The sequence below is a fragment of the Chaetodon auriga genome, chromosome 20 (genome assembly GCF_051107435.1).
Source record: "Chaetodon auriga isolate fChaAug3 chromosome 20, fChaAug3.hap1, whole genome shotgun sequence".
Classification (NCBI taxonomy): Eukaryota; Metazoa; Chordata; class Actinopteri; order Chaetodontiformes; family Chaetodontidae; genus Chaetodon; species Chaetodon auriga.
Genome location: NC_135093.1, coordinates 13,122,759 through 13,148,783, shown reverse-complemented (window position 1 = coordinate 13,148,783; position 26,025 = coordinate 13,122,759). Strand labels below are relative to the sequence as shown.

The 26,025-nt window shown below is 43.1% G+C and overlaps 1 protein-coding gene across 3 annotated transcripts; it reads left to right on the top strand.

The window, feature by feature from the left end:
- The first annotated feature begins 1,871 nt into the window (after positions 1-1,871).
- On the top strand, positions 1,872-26,025 carry LOC143338853 (myoferlin-like). Of its 3 annotated transcripts, none has more exons than XM_076759687.1 (55): positions 1,872-2,058; positions 3,002-3,057; positions 3,381-3,472; positions 8,381-8,489; positions 8,586-8,679; positions 8,777-8,940; positions 9,195-9,323; positions 9,934-9,996; positions 10,086-10,136; positions 10,225-10,255; positions 10,925-11,040; positions 11,180-11,306; positions 11,506-11,609; positions 11,732-11,800; positions 11,921-11,964; positions 12,551-12,633; positions 12,754-12,792; positions 13,124-13,248; positions 13,359-13,472; positions 13,582-13,759; positions 13,854-13,978; positions 14,160-14,269; positions 14,520-14,712; positions 15,024-15,179; positions 15,324-15,455; positions 15,583-15,746; positions 16,526-16,640; positions 16,939-17,041; positions 17,217-17,359; positions 17,556-17,726; positions 18,027-18,120; positions 18,211-18,288; positions 18,449-18,630; positions 18,833-18,991; positions 19,209-19,310; positions 19,396-19,557; positions 19,683-19,848; positions 19,938-20,014; positions 20,161-20,217; positions 21,733-21,744; positions 21,843-21,941; positions 22,098-22,226; positions 22,322-22,477; positions 22,580-22,671; positions 22,792-22,962; positions 23,065-23,213; positions 23,391-23,530; positions 23,626-23,714; positions 23,801-23,896; positions 24,031-24,172; positions 24,290-24,389; positions 24,508-24,701; positions 25,199-25,308; positions 25,414-25,561; positions 25,781-26,025. In XM_076759687.1, the coding sequence occupies exons 1-55, from the start codon at positions 1,971-1,973 to the stop codon at positions 25,817-25,819; spliced, it is 6,231 nt and encodes a 2,076-aa protein (XP_076615802.1). In that variant the 5' UTR covers positions 1,872-1,970; the 3' UTR covers positions 25,820-26,025. The 3 variants fall into 3 exon arrangements, with proteins under 3 accessions (XP_076615802.1, XP_076615801.1, XP_076615800.1); XM_076759686.1 differs by having other exon boundaries at positions 8,771-8,940; XM_076759685.1 differs by lacking the exon at positions 20,161-20,217 and having other exon boundaries at positions 8,771-8,940.

The following is a 26,025-nucleotide window of genomic DNA, read 5'->3' as shown; positions in this document are numbered from 1 at the left end:
GGAGACTGCAGAAATGCCATACCTTCTATTTATACAGCAGTATGTCCTGTGTAAGCATATTCTATGTTAAATAGAGAAAAAGCAACAAGCAAGTAATACTTCATTTTTATCCTTATGGCTTTATAGTCCTCTCACTAATGCAGTTTAATTATTGCCAGGCAACACACAGCACTTTTTCGTACCACTTCAATGAGCATGAACTATCCAGAGTGGCCTCTCACTATGTTTAATGAAGCTACCCAGGTCTCAGTGGGGCTGGTCTGCTGGGTAATTCCTTGCACCTTGTCTAATATTAGATCTATATGCACCAGTGGCCTTAACTGTACTCAGGTCAAAAAGTACTTTAATGTATTAGATATATAATTTAAGTACAGAAAGGTCCTTACAAGTACACTTTCTGTGCTGCATTTGACATATACTTTCAAAAGTGTACTTCTAAATAGATGCCATTAAGTTCTACTTAAACTGATATACTAATTCTGCAATACACTTTTAATAGTAATAAGGAGTTCTTATGAAAGGTATACTTATGCATGAATGCTCATGAATCTTGATTTTCACTGCTGTACTTCAAGGCCAATTTAGCAACTATTTACTCTTCTAGTATACTCAAGTATTACTCAAAGTGGTACGAAAGGACTACTTGAGTTCACCTAAGTATACTTGAGGGTGACAAAAAATAACAAAGTGTACTTACTACATTCTTCAAAAAGTATAATTGAATTGCCAGCTCAAATATAATTCATCTGATACATGGTGCGATGACCACTAATGGACAGATGAAAATACTGGTCCACATTAATACACCTTTTTGATGGCATATATTGGCTTGATGGATTGGCTGGATGAAAAGCACAGGTGGCACTAATAACATTTCCTGGTATAACATGTCAAGATTTGTGCTGCAAAAAGCTGCAGAAGCCAAAACACAGAGAGCACCGTGTAATACTCCTCAAATGGTTCAAAACAAGAGTTAAATCATCAATCAAGTCCAACCATAAGAACAGTGATTTAACAGGGCTTCCTCTTGTGCCATGTATCCCTGTGTAAACTGGATTTTAACTAATGGATGCATTAATGTGTGCAACACTTTTTGTTTGTGAGTATCACCTTCATGTTGCAGCTGGTAAAGTTGGAGCTATTTTTATTTACTTAATATGCTGGGTACCTTATTAGTTTACCCCCTGGGATCATTAACTATTTTATATTTAAACTAAATTATTTATTGATTATATTTCATATCATTCATCTGAAACCTCAAAGTAACTTGTAACTTAAGCTGTCAGGTAAATGTAGTGGAGTAAAAAGTAAAAATCTGCCTCTGAAATCAAAGTATAAAGTAGCAGAAAATAGAAATTCTCAGAGTATAAGCACCTCAAAATGTTGCTTAAGCACATTACAGTACTCCAGGACACATTGTGAATATGGAGTTGGAGCAGTGATGAGCTGCCTGTTGGGCTGGGATGGACCCTTGTCTGGCCCCCGTCAAATATACACGTTATTACTGAGCACAGCCACTAGATGGAGCCATAGCAAAACTTTTTGACCAGTGCTCAACCATAAAGCGCAAAAGCAGAACCCGAAGAGGATAACAAATAAAACAGTTGTCTAAGCTGCTACAATATATATTTTTTCTGGGTTTAATGAATCTGTAAAACTGCTGTTAATTATACATAATTGTTCAATCTGACTTGAGATCAACTCCGCTCAGCCACACTCACACGATGGCAGCAGCAGCTCGCTCTCCTCCACTCAAAGTAATTGCACACCCGTGACACGCCTTCATGCCCCCCTTCCTCACCATCGGGGCTTGGAAATAGTCTTAGCCCAGCCCTGTATGCTTCAGTGATGGGGCAATGAGGATGCCAAAGCGCGACATTCCTGTGTAGACCTCTTTTTTTTTTATTTCTTTCCTCAGTTTCACCGATTTAGTCTTTTTTCTCCTCTTCAGTTTTAACCTGTGTGTTGCCATGTTGCGGGTTGTGGTGGAATCAGCTAAAGGTCTGCCCAAAAAGAGGGTTGGAAATCCTGATCCAATTACCTCTGTGATTTTTAGAGGTAAGTTTCATTTTAAAAGCCTTTAAACGGTCTGATTGTTTACAGTCCACGTGAAAATGACTTGGAAGGATGCAAAGAGTGTCTTTTGAACTGCATGTTAAGTTTGTTGTCCCTCAGTTGATTATATTTTTATCTTGCATGACGTCACTCTATGGCCCTAATAGTTTTGCAGTGATGTTTATATGGTAGCCCGTGCAATAAATGAACTCTACAGCAGTGTTATTTGGTTTTCTTGTACTTGTGCATTATCTGTAATAGTCTAAAATATAAAAAGTTTAGACTAGAAGTGTCTGTGTACTCCCTCTAAAGGTGGTATGTTTAAAACTTAATCTTCATAAGTTGTATTGCACCACTGAAGACTTTTCCGACATGTCACAGCATTTCCACTGTGAAAATACAGCTGGGTAGGGGCCGTGCTCGGACCTGTAGGATGCACTATGTACACGTGAGCTCAGCCAAAAAAAAAAAAAAAAAGGGGGTGTAATGAAGGGAAGTAATGAGTTAAGATTTTTAGGGAATTTAGCCTCCAGCTGCTGGACTAAATTGATATCAGTCAGAGTGGTGTTTCTTCCTGAAGTGGAAATGATCCTGGCAATCAGCTCTTGTTCCTCTCAGCTGTTTTCTTTGGTGTCATCATCATCAACAGGTGTGGCAGCCTCTGCCTTTTTCCTTCTTCCCTGTTGACGCAGAAACTGCAACAGGCTGACACCAACATCCCTTTTACCATAAAGCATGCAGAACAGTGCCAGTTTAGATAAAAGTCCAACGGTGCATGAAATGATTTTAGGTGAATTCTTGGTTCGGTCAACCTATGTGTGTCTTTTAGAAATCATGCACCATGTTAGAATATGCTGATGTTTCATTTATAAATGAGCGTGTAGTGGCAAAGACAAACTGCAAGTATCTTTCAGTAAATATTCACAAAAAATGATTTCGCTTTCAGATGAGAAGAAGAAAACAAAATCGATTGACAGTGAGGTGAATCCTGTGTGGAACGAGGTAACTCTCCATTACACAAACATGCAGTCACACGGTCGATCACGTAGATATCTTTCCAATTTAGACCAGCTTTTCAGAAAAGTAGGAATAATCGATTCATTACAAGACATCGCGTATACTACACATCACATGGTGAATATATACTGTGACGTGTATCAAGTCATAAGACTGTCACAGTATGTATTGATCATGTTTTGCGCCATACCAGCTGAGTCAGCAAATCATTTAAAAGGCTCTGCAGAGAAAAGTTCGCTTCTTCAGGACATAACAGCAGCCTAGTTATCATATCTGATGGACTGTGTGACCCTCATCTTGTCTTGCAGGTGCTTGAGTTTGATCTGAAGGGCACTGGGCTGGACCCTAGCTCCTACATAGATGTGGTTGTGAAAGACTATGAAACCCTTGGGAAAGATAAGTAAGTGTAACGCAGCCCGTGCTGTAGACTTTGTGCAACAGACAGATCACAGTGATGAAAGAGACGGTGCGTGCCTCACTTCACTGAAAAAAAACGTCTGTTTGATCAGACAGCAGGTTAGCCAACAGTAGCTGAGGTTTTCATTTTTATGGATGTCAGGGTTTGTTTTTTGTAACTTGTTCAGATACAAGCCCAACATGAGCTGTCATTAAGCCAGCCTCAATGTGAAGAGCATTGAAGTACCTTGGCTGCAAAATAGTTATTTGTACGTACCAAAGGCCACCACCCACTGGTTAGGATACACATTATTATCAACACTGACCCGGTAACGTACAAGGAAAGTAAGGTAGATATCTTGATAGTAACCCAGTGTTTGAGTCATGTGCCTGGCTGCCTCTACCCCCTCACGCCCTGCTTGCCATGCTGAGACTTGCTGGGCTGTGTGGGATGGCTGCCTCTGATTGGGCAACAATGGATGGAAGAATCGCTGTTTGTTTTCTCTCTCTTGGATTTGTGTGGCACTCTGCCACAGAGGACAGCACAGAGTTCTGAGAGGAAAATACTTTAAGTGGCAGTTACTTGCCAGACTGTGTTGTAGTGGTGGAGTCGCACTACATGCAGCATGTATGAGCTGCTTTTCGTGCTGTGGGAGGAGAAGTGCCGCCCTGTAAAAAAAACTGCTCAAGGCTTCCAAATAAAGCCTGAATCACATATGGGACCAATCTGGACCAGCCACAAAGAATGTTTCCTCCACATCACTAATTACTGTGATCAAAGCCTTGTCTATGGTAAGAAAACAGAGTATATCTGTCTTTTGAATTTATGTTAAACACACTAAATAGTATATTTCCACCTCTGTTCATATGCTTAACCTAGTAAAAGTTCCTCCAGTGTACGGGACAGTCATCACTGAGGGAGGAGCTTCCCAAATGTGTGTTTCCAGCACATGAGTCCATGTTAAACTGAGTAAAGTTTTCCACTGGGCCGGCCCGTCTGACACACTCCCCAAAGATCTTCACAGTGGGAGCAGAAAAGGACTTCTCTCTTTCTCTCGAGTAGTTCTCCAGCTGCTGTTGTGGGTCGTCCCTGTCGTCGTGGCAACTAGAGAGGCAGCAAAAAAAGCAATCAGTGTCTTCTTAACTAATTAGATTTTCAAAATGAGTTAGACGTTTGTGGGACTGAATTCCTCAATGTAAATGGAAGCATAGGCTTGATCATAAGCTTTGAGAATCAAATTATGCCTGAGTTAATTAATTGGACAAGATGTCTCATTTCCTTGCGCATTTTGTTTGGATTTGACAGGACTGTGGGTTAATTACCATCTTATTTCTTTCTCATCTATTTTTTTTTTTTTTTTTTAGAGATTATTTGAGGGAAGTAAGGCTAATTTTAGACGGGTCGAAACACGACTACAGCCGCATGTGTACAGCCCTGCCAGCAGCTCTGTGAGGATGTGCAGTATATTCAGCTAAATGCTAACGTGAGCATACTGACATGATAACAAATGACAACGAGGACTTGCTGATGTGTAGCAACTAATGTTTTCATGCTAACATTTTCCAATTTCCATCCAGAAGTTAAGATTTTTTAGCCTTGACTAAAGTGGTGGACGGACAGTGGACTGACATCTCCAGCCCTAATGCCACACCATGAGCCTGGATAAAAATTAATACTATGAAAGTATCTAGACAGTAGATACAATTTAGTAAAACTAGTCCACGGTTAAAAAATAACTGTAATCTGCTGCTTTGCACTTGGTTTGCATGTTACTGTTACAGAGCTTCTTTATCCTACTAATTTTCCCCAGAAAAACAAGATTCATGAAGTTGAGGAAAGCAGTGTGAAGCTGGGGCTGCAGAGTTTAATGACTTATGGCAACACGAACATGACAATGAAATGGCCGCTCATCATTACTGCCAAGTATTACCTTGTTCAGCACAAGTACATCGTGAATGGACCGATGTGGGTAAAAACCATGGTAAAGTTCTTCATAGGATACGGCTGGAAAAACTCTTTCTCATCCAAACCTCAGTATTGTTTTCATTTCCCGTCCAATAAGACTCAGAGTCAGACATCAGCGGGGCTGTCCAAACATTTCACCTACTTTCACCGACCTTGTTTATTAAATATTTCTGGATTTTGTAGCCTTGCAGTGCTGAAAACAGCTCAGATAAATATGAGGCAACAGCAATAATGTGTGATCTATGATTTTCACAACCTACTGACAGATCTGAGATGAGCTGTATCATCATCCTCATCCCACAGATCTGTGAAAGGTTAATGATGACAGGGGGAGGGTGTTCTCTATTTGAACTGAAACCCAGCCAAGGAACACTCTCGCTCTTGTGAAGCTGCTCGCATTGAAAGTCGCTCCTTTCCCTTTCTGAAAAGGTGATCATAGGTATTTGCTTTGGATGAGTTTGGACTTCATCACAGCAGGGCATGTGGAATTAAACGTGTTTGTGCATGACTACAAGTCAGGTGGCAAGACTGTTGCTGTTGTTCCACTCAGTATTGAAGGCTTTAATATCCAGACAAAGGGAAAACTTGTATCTACATCCAATAATAAATCCATACACATCATTTCGTGCTGTCTGTGGGTGACTGTTTGGAAGCGAGGACTTAATCAGCTGAGGTGGGATGTTCCCCTGTGACTCACCCTGCTTTGCTCGTTTCACTGCATGTTTGCAGAGAAGCTAATGGTTACCATATACTTTTAGCAGTACTGGGCTGGAATAATCATCCCATGATGTTTAGAACATGTTCAGGCTAGTGTGACAGCGAGTCTTTGATATACTATCATACCCACTGTATGACCTAAGCTTTTTGATATTTGAATGCTCTTGTCAGAACGCAGCCAAGTGGAAAACTGTGGAGTTGACAGAATTGTGCAAGAAAAAACTGTCCTCAGGCACTCCCATGTCCTGTCATAGCAGGGAGGAGGAGAGTCACATCTCACCTGAAGCCACTCTTTGATTAAACACATTATTGCTGAGAGGCCGGTGGAAAATAAGCTTTGTCGGACACCCACTCAGACTTGAGGCTGCATGCCAGGTGTACATAGTCACTGACTCCCTGGAGGACCCCTGTGTCTGCCTCCTTCCTGGTGCAGAGCAGCCAAAACAATAACTCTCACCATTTGTCCTCCCAACAAAACCCTGTCCAACTATTTGTGTTGTGACGGTAACCTGATGTGCATAACCCAGTGCAGCACTATTGTGCAGTCTTTAGTTTACTGTTTTAATGAAATTTATGCTGAAATCTTGTGTGCTTTGCTGCTTAGTATGAAGACAAGATTATATAAATCTTATAAGCCAGTTCTTTTATGTATGCTTCTGTTATTTCAAGTTTTTGATCAATATAGTTTAATTAAATGTTTTCCTGATAGAAGTCCAGTTTAAATTACATGTTTGTCTCCTGACATTTTCCGTTCAGGCCAAGTAAAAGATGATGTTCGTAAAGGGGCAGGAAAATATACATCATTTTGAATATCTAGTCCAAAAACTTAAAGTTCTGGCCCAGTCTTGGATGTATCTGAGTCTGAGCCTGCAGTGATGTCATTTTAATCTTTTGAGTTTGTCTTGGGAACATTCCTCCTGTCGGGAAAGCTGAATAATGTGACTCAGTCCACCCAAAGAATGGTACACTTCACATCATGCACTGCATTCCATTTGCTTGCTACACTTTGGACACAATGCAGTGAACATTATTTTATTCTGAAAAACATACACTGTGTTGCCTCTTTATTAGGTACATCGGCAACATTTGAGATGTGTAAAATCTTTTTTTCCTCTCAGGGGTAACAGCATGTTGTTGCTTTCATATTTACTGATAAGAGTCGAATGACAAACAAGCCGCAAATGAAGCCGTGTAATTGTTTGGCAGCACACCAAGACCAACGATCGACCACAAGCAATAACAAAACTGGTCCAGAGCCATTTTTCAACTAACACAGCATGGGAAGCCTGCTGAAAATACAGTTGCGCTCGTGTAACAAAAGAGTCGAGTATTTGAGGAAGTCAGATCTCTCACAAACAGTTTGATTTAATTTTGTCCTGTTCACAGAGGAATGTGAAGCCTAAAGCCACACAGCTCTCACAGCAACTCCAGTTCAACTTGATCTGCCTTTACTTTTACTCACAGCCTTTCCTGTTTGACAGCTGCTTGACTAATTAGATTCTGCTTAATCATTAGAATGTTAATGAAAACTTCATCTCTCTGACAATGTTGTAATTAACGTTCCATAATGGAAAAAGTTGCTGGAAATGGGGAAAAAGAACTGCTGTAGTGCAGTACAGACTGTAGTGATAATGTTCTCACGACGTTCCTCTGATTTTCAGCCAGTTAATGAATAACAAATTTTAATTCCAGATGGTAATACTGTGGAGTTTTTACAGGTGACTGTGCCTCATTAACTTTCAGGTTAACCGTGTTGTTATTTGGCCCTTGTTGAATATAGTAGGTCTAGTTCTATTGTTCATAGCTGGTAATTAAACCACCTTCAGGTGAAAAGATAGAAGAATCAGTTCATTCGTCTTTGCAGGAAGTCAGAAGGAACCTGAACACACCGTGAATCACTGGCTGCTAGCTTCCGTGCGGCGTCGAATGTGCAATGCCTCACGGGGTGCGTTTGTTTGTCTGAGCAGGCAGGGTTTGTTAGCTCTGGGTGGTGACCTGCTGTATGCCCCATTTGTGAATGTGACTTCATTTGAGCACACAGCATTTCATGTCTGTGTGGTTGCCTGACTTGAAAGGCAGCCTGAGTTTTGCCCTGCTGAATCGAGAAAACAGTGCAGGATTGGCACCAAGCAGATTTTCCCTCGTCACCTGTTAGACACCCAGAAAATGATCTGACAGTGGACACCACCATATTTCTGTATTTAATGTTTCACTGCTGTGTTTTTTCAGATTCCTTGGGTCAACCAAAATCTCTTTGAGAGACCTCTCCTCTGGCCAAGTGAGATCACTTCCATCCAGAAATGTCCCTTTGGTCAATGAGAGTGGACAGAATATTGGAGTAAGTTTCTTTCTTTATGGATGAAACCATACAAGGAGCAGGAAGACTGTCTTCCTTTTAAAGAAATAAATGAAATAATAGAGCATTTCCTTCCAGGCTACAATCAACCTTATGATTGGATATGATCCTCCAGCCAATGCTGCACCAAATCTCAATGACCCTCAAGCAGGAGAAGCCACAGTGGATGCGAGTATGTAATTCTCAATGATGCAGTGCGATGCAGTAAAGGTTGTTCAGAGCCACGTCAGGTAGTTGATCAATGTAGTTTTTCTGCTGATTAGGTGGAGGTGGTGGTGGTGCTGGTGAGGAGGGCGATGAGATTCTTCCAGATGGGGGCCAAAGCGGCTCTGCAGGTGTCGCCTCGTCCCCTGGTCAGTCTGCTACCCTCCGCCAGCGGCTGGCCAGGGCACAGAACCGCCACCGACTAGTCAACAAACCTCAGGACTTCCAGGTCAGTTTAATAGTGTTTTTGCTAAAGAGCTACGCAGACCAACAACTGCAGCACAGATTAAAATTTTTAATGTTTAAAATGGTCTGGATGTTTGAAAAGTTTCTTTTACTTCTTTGGCATGAATTACAGGAAAATACTTGCATTTTTTTTTTTTTTTTGGTTTCAGGTGGCCACAACAGTTACTTTGTAGGTTATGTTCCTCATTCTGAATAATACACCTTCACCCACAATGACACTGTGATTGTGTCTGTCAGATTCGTGTACGGATCATTGAGGCCCGTCAGCTGTCTGGCAACAACATCAAACCAGTGGTGAAGGTGAATGTGTGTGGACAGACCCACAGGACAAGGATCAAGAGGGGAAACAACCCCTTCTTTGATGAGGTACTCTCACTGAACTGTCGCAAAGCGAAACAGTAGACGACACAGACGTGACATGGAATAAAAGTGTGGTCCTTTTGATTCTATTGGTTCGCACTATATGATATTTTGAACATTAAAGTAGCAGCAGACAGCTATTTGCTATGTGAAGATGTAGTTGAGCAATGGCGTTCTGAGCACAGACTGAAGTCATGCTCCCTCTGGCTATTGTAATCCGAGCTTGTCTGCTCTTTGTTTTGGGACCCTGGCCGGCAGCACGTGCATGCCAGTGCATGTTAGTGCATCGCTGTGAAACTGTTTGTCCTCCATGCATTTAGAAAGAGGTTCACACTGAAAGTGGAGCCAATCTTCGGCATGTATTAGGATCACAGCTGTTTATTTGCACCAAACATGCAGAATACCTTACGGTAGATTCGTTGTAAGCTAGTGAGCAACAGCAACCAACAAAGGTGTGTGTTTGTGTTCAGTTCATCTTCTGACTGGACTCAGCACTCACCACAGACTTCGTTTCTTTCTGTCATTTCCCTCGCTGTTGTTGCTGGGGTGTCCACTTTAAATGCTTTCCTTTTGTCCATCCTCATTGAAACTACATGATTTTTTTGTACTTTTGCAGATGTTCTTTTACAATGTCCACATGCTACCATCGGATCTGTTTGATAAGCACATCAGCTTCCGGGTCAGTACACATATGTTGATTTTGAGGTCCTATCATCTCTCAGCGTTTAGAAATATATGAACTGTGAGTTGCTGCTCTCTCTTCGGCAGGTGTATAATTCATATTCACTGAGGGCTGACAGTCTCATGGGAGAATTCAAGGTACCTGGTTTCATTTTGTCTACACATATTTGTGTGGTAAATGCCTTTAATGTGATTCTGGCTCATCTCGTTTTGTTTCCTCACACAGCTGGACGTTGGCTATGTCTATGATGAACCAGGTATGCTTGTCACAAACCACAGATTTGGGTGTCATTTACATTTGCTCTGAGGGTGCTGTTGTTTGGCTCGTGGAAGTCAGAATGTCACGGTATTATTGTGTCATTTTTAGTCGACCTTGTGTTTGTTCATATGAGTGATTCTGTTCAGACTCGGGGTCTTATAGGTCATAGGTCATATGACTACTTACACAAACACCCATCAGCTCTATGGAGTTTTTTAGCCTTTTTCAGCTCATGTTGTTTTCAGCTTAAAGATTTAAAGAAACCCCAACATAGTAGAGTGTTTAAGCTAAACTGAAATATTTTCCTCAGATGTTGATGGAGACCAAAACAGAGCTAAAAAGAGCATAAACAAATAGTTAGCTCAGCACAATTGCTACAGAATTACGGGGTAAGTTTCTTTTCACTACCTCTAGGTTTATTTGATTTTTATAGTTTCTAACATTGATTTTTAAAGCTTTGTTTTAATGTCATTTGAGAGGGAATAATATATATGTACATACATGTGTGTATACACACACACACACTCTGGCACTGTCAGCACACAAGCACAGGTGTGCAGGGCTCCGTTTAGCCATGCATTCTATGTGAAAGTAACGTCTGTATTAATGAACCCTGAGTGTCTTTATGTGTGTATTTACAGTATATGTTTGTGTGTATGCATTGCAGCCCACTGTGTCATGAGGAAGTGGCTCCTGCTCAATGATCCAGACGACTCCAGCTCCGGGGCCAAAGGCTACCTCAAAGTCAGCCTCTTTGTCGTGGGGACTGGAGATGAGCCTCCGGTACGACTGGCAGAACACAGCTCTCAGATAACTTTCACCGGCGTTGGCTGCTTCCTCTTTCCTCATGTAAATATGGTGGCTTTGACCCTAGTTCTCTCTCATGAACTCTTTTCTATTCTTCCTATCTCTTACACTGTAGGTGGAGAAGAGGGAGTCAAATGATGACCAAGATGATATAGAGAGTAATCTGCTGCTGCCAGCTGGCGTGACTCTGCGATGGGCCACCCTGTCTCTGAAGGTGTTCAGGGCTGAGGACATTCCCCAGAGTAAGACAAACTGCAGTAATTATTTTAGATTTGTAGCAAAATGAAATGGTCATTTAAACAACACAGCACATACAAAAAATACTTACTCCATACTACACGTTGATACGGATTCCACAACTGGTAAAAGCAAGAAAAGTATGTTACCACACTGTTAAATGACTTATGATTAATTATTTACTCCAATGTTTGCTCTTTTCAGTGGATGATGCATTCGTGCAGACCATGAAAGAGATTTTTGGAGGAGATGAAAACAAGAAGAACCTGGTGGATCCCTTCTTGGAGGCTCGCTTTGCTGGAAAAAAGGTTCCTCATCATTTACGTCTTTTTAGCTGCAGTGTTAAATGTAAGCATGCTGGATAGGGCTTTGTTGTTTCACAGAAGAGATGCTGATGTGTGGTGGTTTTGTTTTTTTTCCGTCTCACCAGCTGTGCACTCAGATCATTGAGAAGAACGCCAACCCAGAGTGGAACCAAGTACTGAACCTCCAAGTGAAGGTAAGAGGTGCTCAGGATGAGAAGCTGCAGTCTGACCTGGTTCAAAATTAACACAGTAAAAGACATAATGAATGACGTGTTCAGTCTAACGTTATTTAATTTGTTTCCTGTTTTCTGTAGTTCCCCTCTATGTGTGAGCGCGTCAAACTGACAGTCTTTGATTGGTAAGTCAAACAAGACCGCAATTCTAACAGATTTTAGCCTTTGTTATTCTATGTTTAAAAACAGGCAGTGTTATGTTGATCCTGGGGTTGAGGGAGTGTAGCCCAACAACTCTGCACTGTGGTCAGCTGTGCTGTGAGTTTCCAGAGCCCGTCACCAGCCACATGAGAATAATGTAGCAGCCTATGACTCAGGCTGCGCAGGATCCCTCCCTTCCCCTCAGTAACATGCTCTGGGATCCTGTTGGCACCATCTCTCAGCTCATTTTCATTACTGTGTGTTTCTGAGTGAACGAACAGTCCGATAACTTGTGCCCAGGAAGGCTGAAGGGAAATAAGTTCAAGAGGAAAGGTTAGAAAAACTGTGTGCCTCAGAAGGTGTTGAAAACACACTCGGATCTGAGACCCAATAGAGTCATTGTTGACTGTTTTTCCATTCCACATGCTTCCTTCATAAAGGTAGTGAAAAAGCAGACCATAACGGTACACTTCCATTGTGAAATTTGCAATTACACGTCACGTAATTCGATGCTATGGGTGCATGTAGTGTGAGTCTGAAGGTGTCGTGCGTGTGTGTGTGTCATTGCAGGGATCGTTTGACAGGAAATGATGCTATTGGCACAACATACCTGAACCTGGCCAAGATAGCCTCCTCTGGTGGAGAGATAGAAGGTAGTATTTTAGGACTTATAAGTAAAAAAACCCCACACATTGTGTTGTTGAAACCATTATTACACTCAAATGTCTGTTTGTATTAACTTCTAAATGGTACTCCTTTTTCTCCTGGTATAGAGGAACATGCGGGAAATGGGGAAATGGCGTCATTTGAAGGTTCACCTGTGCTCTTTTTTCGCCCCGTGTTGCATGAGATGTAGCGCATTTAGCATGTCGTGCACGCTGACTCGCTCCATAAGTCTCAGTCTGTGTGCACATTGATAATAAAGCTGTGCTGTGCTCTGTGTTGACATTAGTTTTAGGATTTAAATGTTTAACCGTTTTTGTTGTCGTTGTGCCTGCCACCTGCTTTCCCAGCATTCAATGTTTTCCACCACCACTGCCTCAAAAACACTGACGCCACATTGTCATACTAACGTTAAGGCTTCGCTTGGCTTAGCTTGAGGCTAATCATAAAGAGGTTAAGTTTATTCCCATCTCTCCACAGCTAACACAGGGCAGGCTGAAGTGGGTTTCCTTCCTGTCTTTGGGCCCTGCTACATCAACCTGTACGGCAGTCCCAGAGAGTTCTCAGGCCTTCCAGACCCCTATGAGGATCTCAACTATGGCAAGGTTGTGGTGAAGACTTGATCTTTGAGAATCTTATCAGTCACCTTTCTCTTCACTTCTCGCCATGTCCTACGTCCCCTTTCTTGCTTTTTCAACGTTTCACATCTTTGCAGGGAGAAGGAGTGGCGTACAGGGGGAGGGTCCTGGTCGAGCTGTCCACTAAGCTAGAGGGGAAAGCAGACAAAACAGTGGACAGTATCCACAGCGATGACATCCTGGTGGTGCAGGTAAATGCGTCATACCTGACAAGTGTGGTTTAGTGGTTTAGAAACCTTATTTAGGTTGTGTGTACATGGAGTGATACTAAATTTTAGTTGTTTTTCTTCCCGACATTAGAAGTACCAGAGAAGGAGGAAGTACTGTCTGTGTGCAGTCTTCCACAGCGCCACCATGATACAGGAACCAGGAGAGCCAATCCAGTTTGAGGTCAGCATTGGTAACTACGGCAACAAACTGGACACCACCTGCAAACCGCTGGCCTCTACCACTCAGTACAGCTGTGCTGTATTTGATGGTGAGTGATGAAGCTGCTTTCTGATCTGTCGATGCACCGAAGACACATTTAAAACTTTGTGAAGAGGATTTTTAATTGAGCCTGATGTCTTTAGGTAACCACTACTATTACCTGCCCTGGGCGGACACCAAGCCTGTGGTTGTGGTTACCTCATTCTGGGAGGACATCAGCCACCGCCTGGACACTGTCAACATCATCCTCTACATTACTAACCACCTGGTAATACTGCATTATCCTCTGTAATCCTCAACTTACATTGCTTTAAGTACAACCAGTTTTTATGATTTATTGCCTGTCGGTTTGGAGCCATTGAAGTAAAATGTATTGTACATGTGTGTGCATGTGTCATACAGGTTTAAGATAGGAGCGTAGTCCTCACCCATATTTGTTGTCGTTGCAGCAATCCAACCTGGAAGCATTTAAAACTGCCATCTTGGCGAAAGTCTCAGACAACCAACTATTAGAGGTGTGGCTGAAGTTGCTCGGTCAGCTGATTGAAGACATAGAAAGGTAAATACAAGATAAGCTGTAGCTCGAAAATACAGCGAGATCATTTCTGTTTTCTGTGTTTCTTGTTAATGTAATAAACTGTCAGATAAAACCAAGAGAGTCAGACAAAAAGGACGCAAATGTTTAGTTTCACCAAAAAACAAGTAGTCAACCCACAAGGATTTAAGATTTTATGATTAAATGATTAAATATAATCTCAGTTAGTGTCATTTTTTGACTGAAGTGAATGAAATCCCATTTTTGTCTTCAGTTTCCCAACACCTGAGCTGGAGGGCCGCTCCAACCTGACATCTCTGGACATCCAAATCAAGAAGCTGCGAGACAGCGCTTTGACCACCATCATGGACGGAGCCAGACGCATGAGAGAGGAGGCCACGGAGATCTGTAACACTCTGTCTGACATCGAGTCCTGGGCGGAAAAACTCAAAGTGCTGGCTGAGGAGGTACAAACACAGCAAGACAAAGTCACTGTAGTGCATTTAGATTTTTCAGTGCTGATTATTTGAAGGTGAAAGGAGAGCTGTCTCTTCACTGACGTGACGCTGGGATAGCAGTTCCAATGTGTCCTCGAGTGCATAGATTATTTGCAAAAACCAGTCTCACATTTGCAAAATCTGTGGATATGTTGCAATAGCTTGTCAAAATAAGGCAGGACCTTTATCCTAATCAATGGACAATGTGTTTGCTGTTGTCTACTGCAATGTCTATCCTAATTTGGCATTTGTTCACATGTTTTTACCATGACTGTGTGCAGCCCCAGAACAGCATGCCTGACGTGATCATCTGGATGCTGCGGGGTGAGAAGAGGGTGGCCTATAGCCGCATCCCCGCTCACCAAGTCCTCTACTCCACATACAGTGAGCAGGCCTGTGGAGAACACTGTGGCAAGACGCAGACTCTCTTTTTACAGGTGTACATCCTTAGCTTTCCATCCAGCTTTTGGTGTCTGTCAGCTAAATAAATCATTTTGAACTCAGAGGTACCAGGTTGGTTTTTTGCTATTTCTCTGAAGTTATAAAGCTCATGTGATTTTCATTTTTCCCTTTCCCCTCAGTACCCCATGGACAAGAACAAGGGCCTGAAGGTGCCAGTTCATATTAGAGTCAACATGTGGCTGGGTCTGTCTGCACATGAAAAGAAGTTCAACTCCTTCTCTGAAGGAACCTTCAGTGTGTTTGCTGAGCTGGTATATAATCTCTCTCACAATATAAAAAAGAAAACATTTACTTTTATATGTTCATAAAGATTTTGTGAAGATTATTTAGAGCCAACAGTCAAGGCAGAAACTAAACATGTCCTCCTTTGAATTGCAGTATGAAAACCAGGCCCAGATGTTTGGGAAGTGGGGGACCACGGGCCTGGTGGGCCGCCACAAATTCTCAGATGTAACAGGCAAACTGAAGCTGAAACAGGAGTACTTCATGCCCCCAAGAGGGTGGGAATGGGAAAGTGACTGGTACATTGATCCAGAGAGAGCGTGAGTGTCTTTGGAAATAACCATCCTCCTCTAAAATGGGAAACATTGCAAGAGGATCAGGATTCAGACTTGTTACATTTATGAGACAGCTAGTCTGTAATGGAAGTTGTGCTTCTCATTTGGTTGAATGTGTGTTCCCCTCTCAGCACACATTCTGTGGCTGCAGAGGAAATGGGCTACATAGGCTCTCCACTGTTAACATTCCTCACATGCCAGCGACCGCAATTTAATGGCAAAGTACCAGAGTGTGCCAGTTAGCTGAGTTAGTTACACTTACTTTTTTAATCTGTAATGGATGCAGATTCTTTCATACAGGATATACAGAGGGCAACGTCTTTTTGTTGGTTTTTCTTTTCATTTTTCACCCATCTCTATATCATAAGTGAACCATGGCATTATCTCAAAGATATATATTAGAGATAGATGATTTAATGTAGAGTAAATAGCCTCAGTGGGGCATCGAGGAACACACACTTTAACAGCTTGACTTGAATAAACTTTTTTGTTTGAGTATGGCGAACAGTTGGGTTCCTCCCAGCATGTACACACAGTCACTGTTAAAACAAGCACAGTTTTCCTCTTTCTCTCACACTACACTAACGTCATTTTACAAAAGCTGGAGCGTGTGTTGGTGTGCCAGGATGTCTTTTTTGATGCTACCACTGGAGGGTGCCAAATTTCAAACACTGTGGCTGAAGTAGCAGTGAAAAGTACTAGTATTAAGTGTGTTATCCTACACACACGCTCAGATGGTTCGTGTGTTTGACTTTGTGTTTCAGCCTGTTAACAGAGGCAGACGCTGGACACACCGAGTTCATGGACGAGGTGTTCCAAAATGAGACTCGCTTCCCCGGTGGAGAGTGGAAGGCTGCCTCTGAGCCCTTCACTGATGTGGTGAGAAAAGCACGCTGACATGCAAATAATGTGCAAGGTGGCTTTGAATGTCACACGCAAACACAGTTCACATTATTCCGTGTTTCTGTGACACTAAACACCAAAACATGATGAATATCACCCAGAGCAACACTCGTTCTTGACTTTGGTGGCTGTTATTCCCCACTCAGCTTTCCTACAGATGCCTATGATGCAGGAGTGATTTCTAATCTGCTACATGAGGAGGCCAAAACACATGAAGAAAGACAACAAATCACAAAAATGCACTTGTGCTTAACTGAGGCTTTGTGTTGCACAGAATGGAGAGAAGAGCCGTAACCCTGGAGAGTTTGATTGTCCTCCAGGTTGGATGTGGGAGGACGAGTGGACTGTGGATGATAACAGAGCCGTGGATGATCAAGGTGCAGACGATTATACCTCACCAGCTAAAATCTGTTTTTCAAGCTGTTTGTAGGCATGAGTAGTTATTCAAAAAGGAGGGCTGAAATGACTGAATTGTGTTGCGTGTCTTCTTATTAACACTCACACTGGATTGGTCATAATTACAATAATGAACTCACATGATGCACTTTACAGGCTGGGAGTACGGAGTGACCATTCCCCCGGATGACAAGCCTCGGTCCTGGGTCCCTGCAGAGAAGGTGTACCACGTCCACCGCAGGAGAAGGCTGGTTCGTCCTCGCAGGAGAGCTGCACTCCCTGCAGGAGCTGTTGTGGAGGTCAGCATAGGACTGCACTGCTGAGTATACTGTAGTGCATGTACATCTTTTAAATATATGAAGCTGAATTTGCAGAACACAATTCTGATTATGTTTCAGAGCTTGACATAGACTGATATCAAGGTGCCTCTGGATACCAGTTTTATTTCACAGTATGTAAACTAACAGTTGCAGCATTTCTTATTTTTGCTCACAGAAGCGGGACAAAGGTGACCCTGAGGGCTGGGAATTCTCTTCTCTGATTGGCTGGAAGTTCCACAGGAAGGAGCGTTCGTCTGACACCTTTCGTCGAAGGCGCTGGAGGCGGAAGATGGCACCAGAGGACCGCCTCGGAGCGTCTGCCATCTTCCAACTGGAGGGGGCGCTGGTGAGTAAAGAAGACAGACGCTTTATTATTTCTGATTTGAGCTGCTGGTTGGGGTCAAGATCTGGTCTCATAAAGACAGCTTGACTGTGGCTTAAATAGTATTCGTCCACATATGAGTAGGAGAGGACTGGAACAAAAGCATGAACTGGACCTCGGCTGAATGAGTCACAGAACATTTTCAAGTATTTGCTTATGCATGAAATGATTCTACAGTGCCACGCTGTGTTGTATTTGGCACTGTGCGTGTGGCGTATGAACATGAAAGAAGCTCTGAGATGTCCGCTGTGGTTTGCTCTGCAGGGTGTTGACACTGAGGCCAAAGAGAAAGGCTCCAAAGCCGATGCCACTAAGCTGTTTGGTGCCAACACGCCCACTGTGTCCTGCTCCTTTGACAGTGAGTCACTCATATAGTGAATATTCATGCACATACAAACATATATACATAAATATATGCAGCTGAATAATGTTTTTTTTCTCTCCACAGGGTCACATGTGTACCATCTCCGTGTCTACGTCTATCAGGCACGTAACTTGGCATCTATGGACAAAGACAGCTTTTCTGGTAAGATTTTACTGACTGGTCCAAAAAGTAATTAAATGATTAGGTTTTGATATCAATATTAAGACTGCTGATAGAGTTCAAGTCTTACATTTCAAATGAAATGAGTCCGAGATGAATGAGTGATGAAAACATTACACCACCTGTTTTCCTTCCGTCACAGATCCGTACGCACACATCTCCTTCCTGCATGTCAGTAAGACAACAGAGAAGCTGCGAGCGACGCTGAACCCAACTTGGGACCAAACTCTAATTTTCAATGATGTGGAGATTTATGGAGACCCCCAGAGTGTTGCTCACCGGCCCCCTGATGTTGTACTGGAGTTCTACGACAATGACCAAGTGGTAGGTTGTGGTGGACGTGCATAGAGAATGTATTTGCATAACTAATATGCAAGGTTTCAGTATTTAATAATGTTCCTTTTTATAACTGTGGATCAGTTGTCTAAATGATTTAGATGCGTGTGGATTTTCTATATACACAGGATGTTTTATGCAGTTGCCTTCCGGCCGTCAAAATGTAACTGACATGTCGTCTTGTGCACAGGGGAAGGATGAGCTGCTGGGCCGCAGTGTCTGCGCACCAATGGTGAAGTTGAACCCAGGCATGGATGAGACACCCAAACTGCTGTGGCACCCCATCATCCAGAAGGGTCGCAAGGCAGGGGAGGCACTGGTGGCGGCTGAACTCATCCTTAAAGAGAAGGTTTGCCCTGAATGTAATGGAGAAGAAGCCACATTATAGAAAAAAACACAACTAGGCCAGACTGACCTATATACAATACACAGTGCGCAGTAAATGGTTCACTTAAATAATGTTTTTTCATGCCTGCCAATATGTCCCATGATCCCCTCACATCATAAGACATTACATAGATATACATACTCATTCAGTTAATCCATAGTCTCCTGTCTCTGTGTAGATGGACGACACAGATCTTCCCCTGGTTCCCCCAAAGAGAGCAGAGAACCTCTACATGGTTCCACAGGGCATCCGGCCTGTGGTGCAGCTCACTGCTGTGGAGGTAACACACAACCTTTGGACACTGTTCCTCTGATGGGACACACATACTGTCTCTAAATCTCTCTCCTATGTGTGTGTGTATCCAGATTCTAGCATGGGGCCTGAGGAACATGAAGCCATACCAGCTGGCCTCAGTGTCCTCACCCAGCCTGGTGGTGGAGTGTGGGGGCCAGAGGTTGGAGTCAGCTGTTATCAAGAACCTGAAAAAGAGCCCAAACTTCCCCAGCTCTGTCCTCTTCATCAAAGTGGTAATTTCAGGGCTACGCAAGATAGATGGTCTGGATTAAAGCCATTGAACAGGGAAAATAATAGTAGCCAAAATCAACTCACACAGCTATTTTTCTCTGTTATCTCCTCTGCACCCTCCATCCAGCTCCTTCCAAAGGATGAGATGTACACACCTCCCATTGTGCTGAAGGTGATCGACCACCGTCCGTTTGGCAGGAAGCCTGTGGTGGGTCAGTGCACCATCACGAGTCTGGAGGAGTTCAGATGTGACCCGTACGTCATCACTGCAGAGGGAGCCATGTCCTCCAAAAGTAAGGAGGCGAAAAGTTGGAAATTCTGATTCAACTAACGCAGAGAGACAAAAAGCCTTGTTCTAATGTCGCCCTCACTCTATTTACAGTGGCTCTGATGATGGCCTCTCCCTCCAAACATGTGTCCATTAACATGGAAGAAACAAGACCACTGCTAGAGGTGCAGGTAAACCCTACCACCGGATCACAAAATGACTAATTCCAAAACTGTTCGTCTTTCTCAAATACACATCATGTTGCCTCTTGTCACTAAGAAGTTCAGAATTTGACTCTCAAGTCAAATTTGACAAATTGTATTACTCTGGCTTACAGTTCATGTACAGTATGTCAGCTGCTGTCAACAAAATGGCTTCCCCTACCTCCCACTTTGTATGTATAATTATTTATTCTAGCTTTCTAATTCACAAGGCTGATGCTGATCCGATGACGCTGGTGGGCTGAGATCACTTAATCCACAATGCTACGGCGTGCTTGACCAAGCCCTCGCAATGATGTTGCAATGCCACTAATCTATGTTGGATATAATTGCAATCTGATTGCCACTGATTTAATGAGCACAATTAAATTGTTTTTTTGTTTTTTTTCACAGCAGGGGCGTAACATGTAAATGGGGCCTGGAGCAAATTAGGCCCCCAAACACTGAATTCACATGGAAGCTGATTTATCGGACCATCACTTGCCATGATGTTGCTGGAAGCGGTTATAAATATTCTACTTCAAGAAAAAAATTTGACATTTTGAGAAATGCGCTTATTTAATTCCTTGCCAAGAGTTAGATGAGAAGATTGATACAATGCTGTCTGTACACTAAATATAAAGCTACCGCTAGTTAGACTAGCCTCTGGCCTTCAGTAACAGATTAATTAGTTAATGAGTGAGCTGTAGAAATGGTGGTTGGTAGATCAGAATCAGAATCAGAAAAAGCTTTATTGCCAAGTACGCTTTCACACATACGAGGAATTTGTTCTGGTGAAATTGGTGCATGACACATCTACTAAAATAAGAGCATAAAATATAACAGTTTAAATATATATACACAAGTCTGTTTTTTGTTGTTTGCTATTTTCCGGAAACACAGTCTGTTTTTCAGAAAGAAGTCCAAGTTGAGCGTTAATGTAACGCATAGAGTTGTATTTATATCAATCAATGTGACAAAATGAGTCCGAGGTGGAATGTGAAGAGTGTCGGGGGGGGGGGGGGGGGGTTCCGGGCCTTGTTGATAAGGCTGACAGCAGACGGGAAAAAACTGTTCTTGTGGCGTGAGGTTTTGGTCCTGATGGACCGCAGCCTCCTGCCAGAGGGGAGTGACTGACGCTCCCTTTAGAGAGAGAAAGGCTATGTCTTTCCTCCTGTTTCCAAACTTTAAGCTAAGATAAACAGCTGCTAGCTAATATATTCCGTTTACAGACATTGAGTGTATTATCTTCTCATTTCACTCCAGGCAAGAAGACGATAAGCCCAAACTGTCAAAGTGTTTCTTTAAATATACCAAGTCAAGATTGAAAACATTAAATTGGTCATAATTCCAAGCTTCGCCACACTCATGGCAGGCATGGATGCCGCTTAACCACTGATGCCATGTTCAAGAGAAAGGACAGATGGTGTTAGTGGGCCCCCTCGAGGCCCAGGGCCTTCATGCAGTTGCACATTCTGCACTTTACCGTTGTTACGCCCTTGTTTTCAGATTTGCTGACAATCGTGAAACTGCAAACTGGATCTCTTTATCAACTTCTCCATCACCATCATTCACTGTTTCACTCTCTTATCAGTATTTGTAGTCTACTGTCCGTACTGTGTGTTTTTGCGTTTATGTTACTGCTGTATGTGTATGTACAAGTGACTTCTTTTCTGTTTTGCGTCTCGCTGCATCTTCTGTCTGCAAAGCATGAAGAGAAGGTGAGAGCAAAGAAGAAAATATTTTAAATTTCAGATCGTTATACCAAATGCAGAGAAACATATTTATGAAGATTAAAACTGTGCAATTCAATCTTTAGGAAAAAGAGACAGTCGACTGGTGGAGTAAGTTCTACGCTTCAGTTGGAGACCAGCAGAGATGCGGCCCCTACCTCAAAAAAGGATATGACACCCTCAAAGTAACTTTAACACAGCACACTTCACCAGTATTAATTTACCTCTATGTTTTGTATCTCCTGGCTGTGTAAATAGTCATCATCACTAAGTGTTGCAGGTTGTACAAAAGCTTCTCTCCTGAGCTGTAGATGACTTTTAATGTGACTGTGTATTCTCAGGTGTATGACTGCGAACTGGAGGACGTCCCAGAATTCAAAGGGCTGACCGATTTCTGCAGCACGTTCAAACTGCAGCGAGGCAAGAATGAAAATGGCGACGACGACCCCACCGTGGTCGGAGAGTTTAAGGTAAATTGACGCCATTCAGAACACTAACACTTGATCAGATAATTTACTCAGTAGAGAGAACAAATAAATTTTTTGTTTGTGTCCTCTACCTTCAGGGTTCATTCAAGGTGTACCCTCTGCCAGACGACCCAGGCGTCACTCCTCCACCACGTCAGTTCAGAGAGCTGCCAGATAGCGGACCTCAGGAGTGTCTGGTCAGGATTTATGTGGTCCGGGCCATAGACCTGCAGCCCAAAGACAACAATGGCAGAGTGAGAATGAATCTGCATTACCAGCAATAGAAGCGGCACGTTTCAGCCATGTTGGCCCAGTCAGCACCATCTGCTTGACCTTGTGTTGTCTCTTCCGCTCAGTGTGATCCATACATGAAGATATCACTGGGGAAGAATACGATTGATGACAGAGATCATTACTTACCCAAAACCACCAACCCTGTGTTTGGAAGGTAAACGCTATGAATGGACACATTTAAACATGGGGGGATTGTAATATGGACGATATTATCCTTCCAGGCTAAATCCAGCGCACCTTCTCACCTCTCAAACACTGCCTTTGCTCTGTTTAGGATGTTTGAGATGACATGTTTCCTGCCCCAGGACAAGGACCTAAAGATCTCTGTCTATGACTATGATCTCCTGAGCCGCGACGAGAAGGTCGGCGAGACTGTGATTGACCTGGAGAACCGCTTCCTGTCCCGATATAACTCCTACTGTGGCCTGCCACAAACCTACTGCATGTAGGGGGAAACGCGTTTAATTCATGAAAGATACAGATATTCATGAAATATCTGTTAAGGTAGGATTCATCTCTCTTGAATGTGTCTCTCTTGGGATTGTAGCTCTGGTATCAACCAGTGGCGGGACCAGCTGAAGCCCTCTCAGATTCTGGAGAACCTGGCTCGTATGAAAGGCTTGTCCAAACCCAGGACTGAAGACAACGGCACATCGCTCACCTTCAATGGCACAGACTACACGCTGGCTGAATTCGGTAATGTCAGTGATTTCAAATGCAGAAGTGTGAATGAGTGTGCTAGAAGCTAATTTTGATTGCATGAGGGTGAGTTACTCCAAACATTCTGACCTGATGATGGGGCTAGAGGTCAGGATCTCCTCTCATTACCGCCCCCTGAGCCTAATTAAAGATGCAATATGTTTTCACATCTAGAGAACAACAAGGAAATCCATCAGCACTTGGGTCCGGCCCGAGAACGCCTCTGTCTGCACGTGCTCAGAAAACAGGGACTTGTCCCTGAACATGTGGAGACCAGGACCCTTTACAGCACCTTCCAGCCTAACCTCTCTCAGGTTAGACCTCTGAGCTCACACACACTGTATCTGTATCTGTATATATCCACATCCACTCAGCTATTTTCTAAAACCTCTATATTGTGTTCATTTAGGGAAGCCTTCAAATGTGGGTGGATGTTTTCCCCAAAACCATCGGCCTCCCTGGTCCTCCCTTTGACATCACACCACGCAAGCCTAAGAAGTAAGCGCGGTGCAGCTCTGCAGTCCTTCATCTCCGGCTCACATCTGATGAAACTGAGTTAATGTTTGCTGTGTTTGAATGTTCAGGTATTTCCTGCGTGCTGTCATCTGGAACACCACAGATGTGACTTTAGATGAGACCAGCATCACAGGAGAACACATGAGTGACATCTATGTCAAAGGGTACTGCTGATAAATCCTTCGAATGAACTGTAGCTTCTGAATTTTGCCTTGTGACGTCGTTTCTCATCGGCAGCCATTTCTAAAATCCTCTTTGAGCTGATTTACATGTCTGCATCTGTTGTTCCTGTTGCCAGCTGGATGCCAGGGATGGAGGAGGACAAGCAGAAGACTGATGTCCACTACAGGTCTCTGGATGGAGATGGCAACTTTAACTGGAGATTTGTCTACGAGTTTGACTTCCTGCCCGCTGAACAGCTCTGCCTCGTGTCCAAGAAGGTGAAGCTTGTCTTGACCAGTCGAGGAATTGTCTTTCAAGAAGATGAAAAAAAAAAAGGCCTGTGTCTTTGCAACAGCTCGTCTAAAACGTGTTTTCACATGCTCTTTATTCAACAGGAGCACTTTTGGAGTCTTGACAAAACCGAGTTCAGGATTCCCCCCAAACTGATTGTCCAGATATGGGATAACGACAAATTCTCACTGGACGATTACCTCGGTAAGACACTTCATTGAAGTTAAACCAAGATAACTTGTTAAAAGTTAAAGAGTTGTGGGAGAAATTTGTGCACCATTACCAAACCTCAGCATTGTCGTATAACGCTCTGTGATCCCAGGCACGCTGGAGCTGGATTTATGTAACCTGGTTCCTCCTGCAAAGACCCCTGAGAAGTGTTCTCTGACGATGATGGATGTGCTGGAAATGGGAGCTCCACACAAGACCGAGCACGCCAAGTCCCTGTTTGCTCAGCAGTCAGTCAGAGGCTGGTGGCCCTGCTCTATTGAGCAGAATGGAAAGAAAGCTCTGGGTGTAAGTATGAATAGAAAGCACACCAAGAGATAGAAGGATGCAGTTTTTGAGCTTATATGCTTGTTTAGCTTGTTCAGACCTGTACTGTGGAGCAAAAGAATGAACTGCACTGAGGTTGGATGGGAAGAAAGTTCAACATTAGCTGTTTCAGGAATTTTGGAATACAATCAAGGACAATGTTGACTTTGAACCGTTTCAGGTTTCATGCCTTCCACTCTCTCCAGCCTGCTCAAGTACAGTAGTACTTTGCCCTCAGATTTGCCTTTGCTGGTCACATAGATTTCCATGTTCAGACTCACTCGAATTTGGATGCTGTCCTGTTTATTTTGGTGCACCAAATGCTACAGTTTATATCATTACTCCTAAATAAACTATTAATGACCTGCAGCAGCTTGAACAGATTTCTGCTCCATTTGAATATTCCATAAGCACCAGAGATCCTCATTAGCTTTATAATTATGTTGTGTCTTGCTCATTGTGTCTGTTTGTGTTTACAGGGCAAAGTGGAGATGACGCTGGAGATTGTGAGTGAGGCCCTTGCAGATGAGAGACCTGCAGGAAAAGGCAGGGACGAACCCAACATGAACCCAAAACTGGACCCTCCAAAGTATGACTGTGAAACACACCCAACGTTTCTGCAGAATCATGTCTTAGTTGCCATTAAATTAATAAATGGTTGGGGTTTCCCTCTTTTATTCTCCACAACCATCAGACGCCCAGAAACATCCTTCTTTTGGTTCACCAACCCATGTAAGACCATGAAGTTCATCGTGTGGCGAAAGTTCAGGTGCCTCTTCATCGGACTCATCATCCTCATCATAGTGGTTCTCTTCCTCGCCATCCTGCTGTACTCTCTACCGGTAAGGACAGACAAGCAGGACCATCTGAGAGGATACTGGTCACATGTTCTGAAATCGTTTGGTCCAGTTAGTATAACCTTGAAGTGTGTGCAGTGGTTCCAGACAGACAGAAGGGTTCACTGTTATGTGCTCTTACAGGGCAGGTGGTGTCAAACTGTGAGACTGTCTGCTTTGCTAGAGAGAAACAGTGATTTGATTGGTCTTTTTTGCCTTTTCCAGAACTACATCTCAATGAAGATAGTGAAACCACTACAGTAACTCTACGACGGAGGAGGAGCAATAAAGGAACTGAAAAGGATGATTCGACATATTGACAGCATCACACTGACTGGGTACAACTACTGCCAAACCATCTCTATATCTTCTATTACTGCCTATAGTATTTCATAGAGGTCTACCTACATGGGAAGGGGTGCTTGCACATTTGCACTATAGCCTTATTTTACCATGAACACTACACTGCT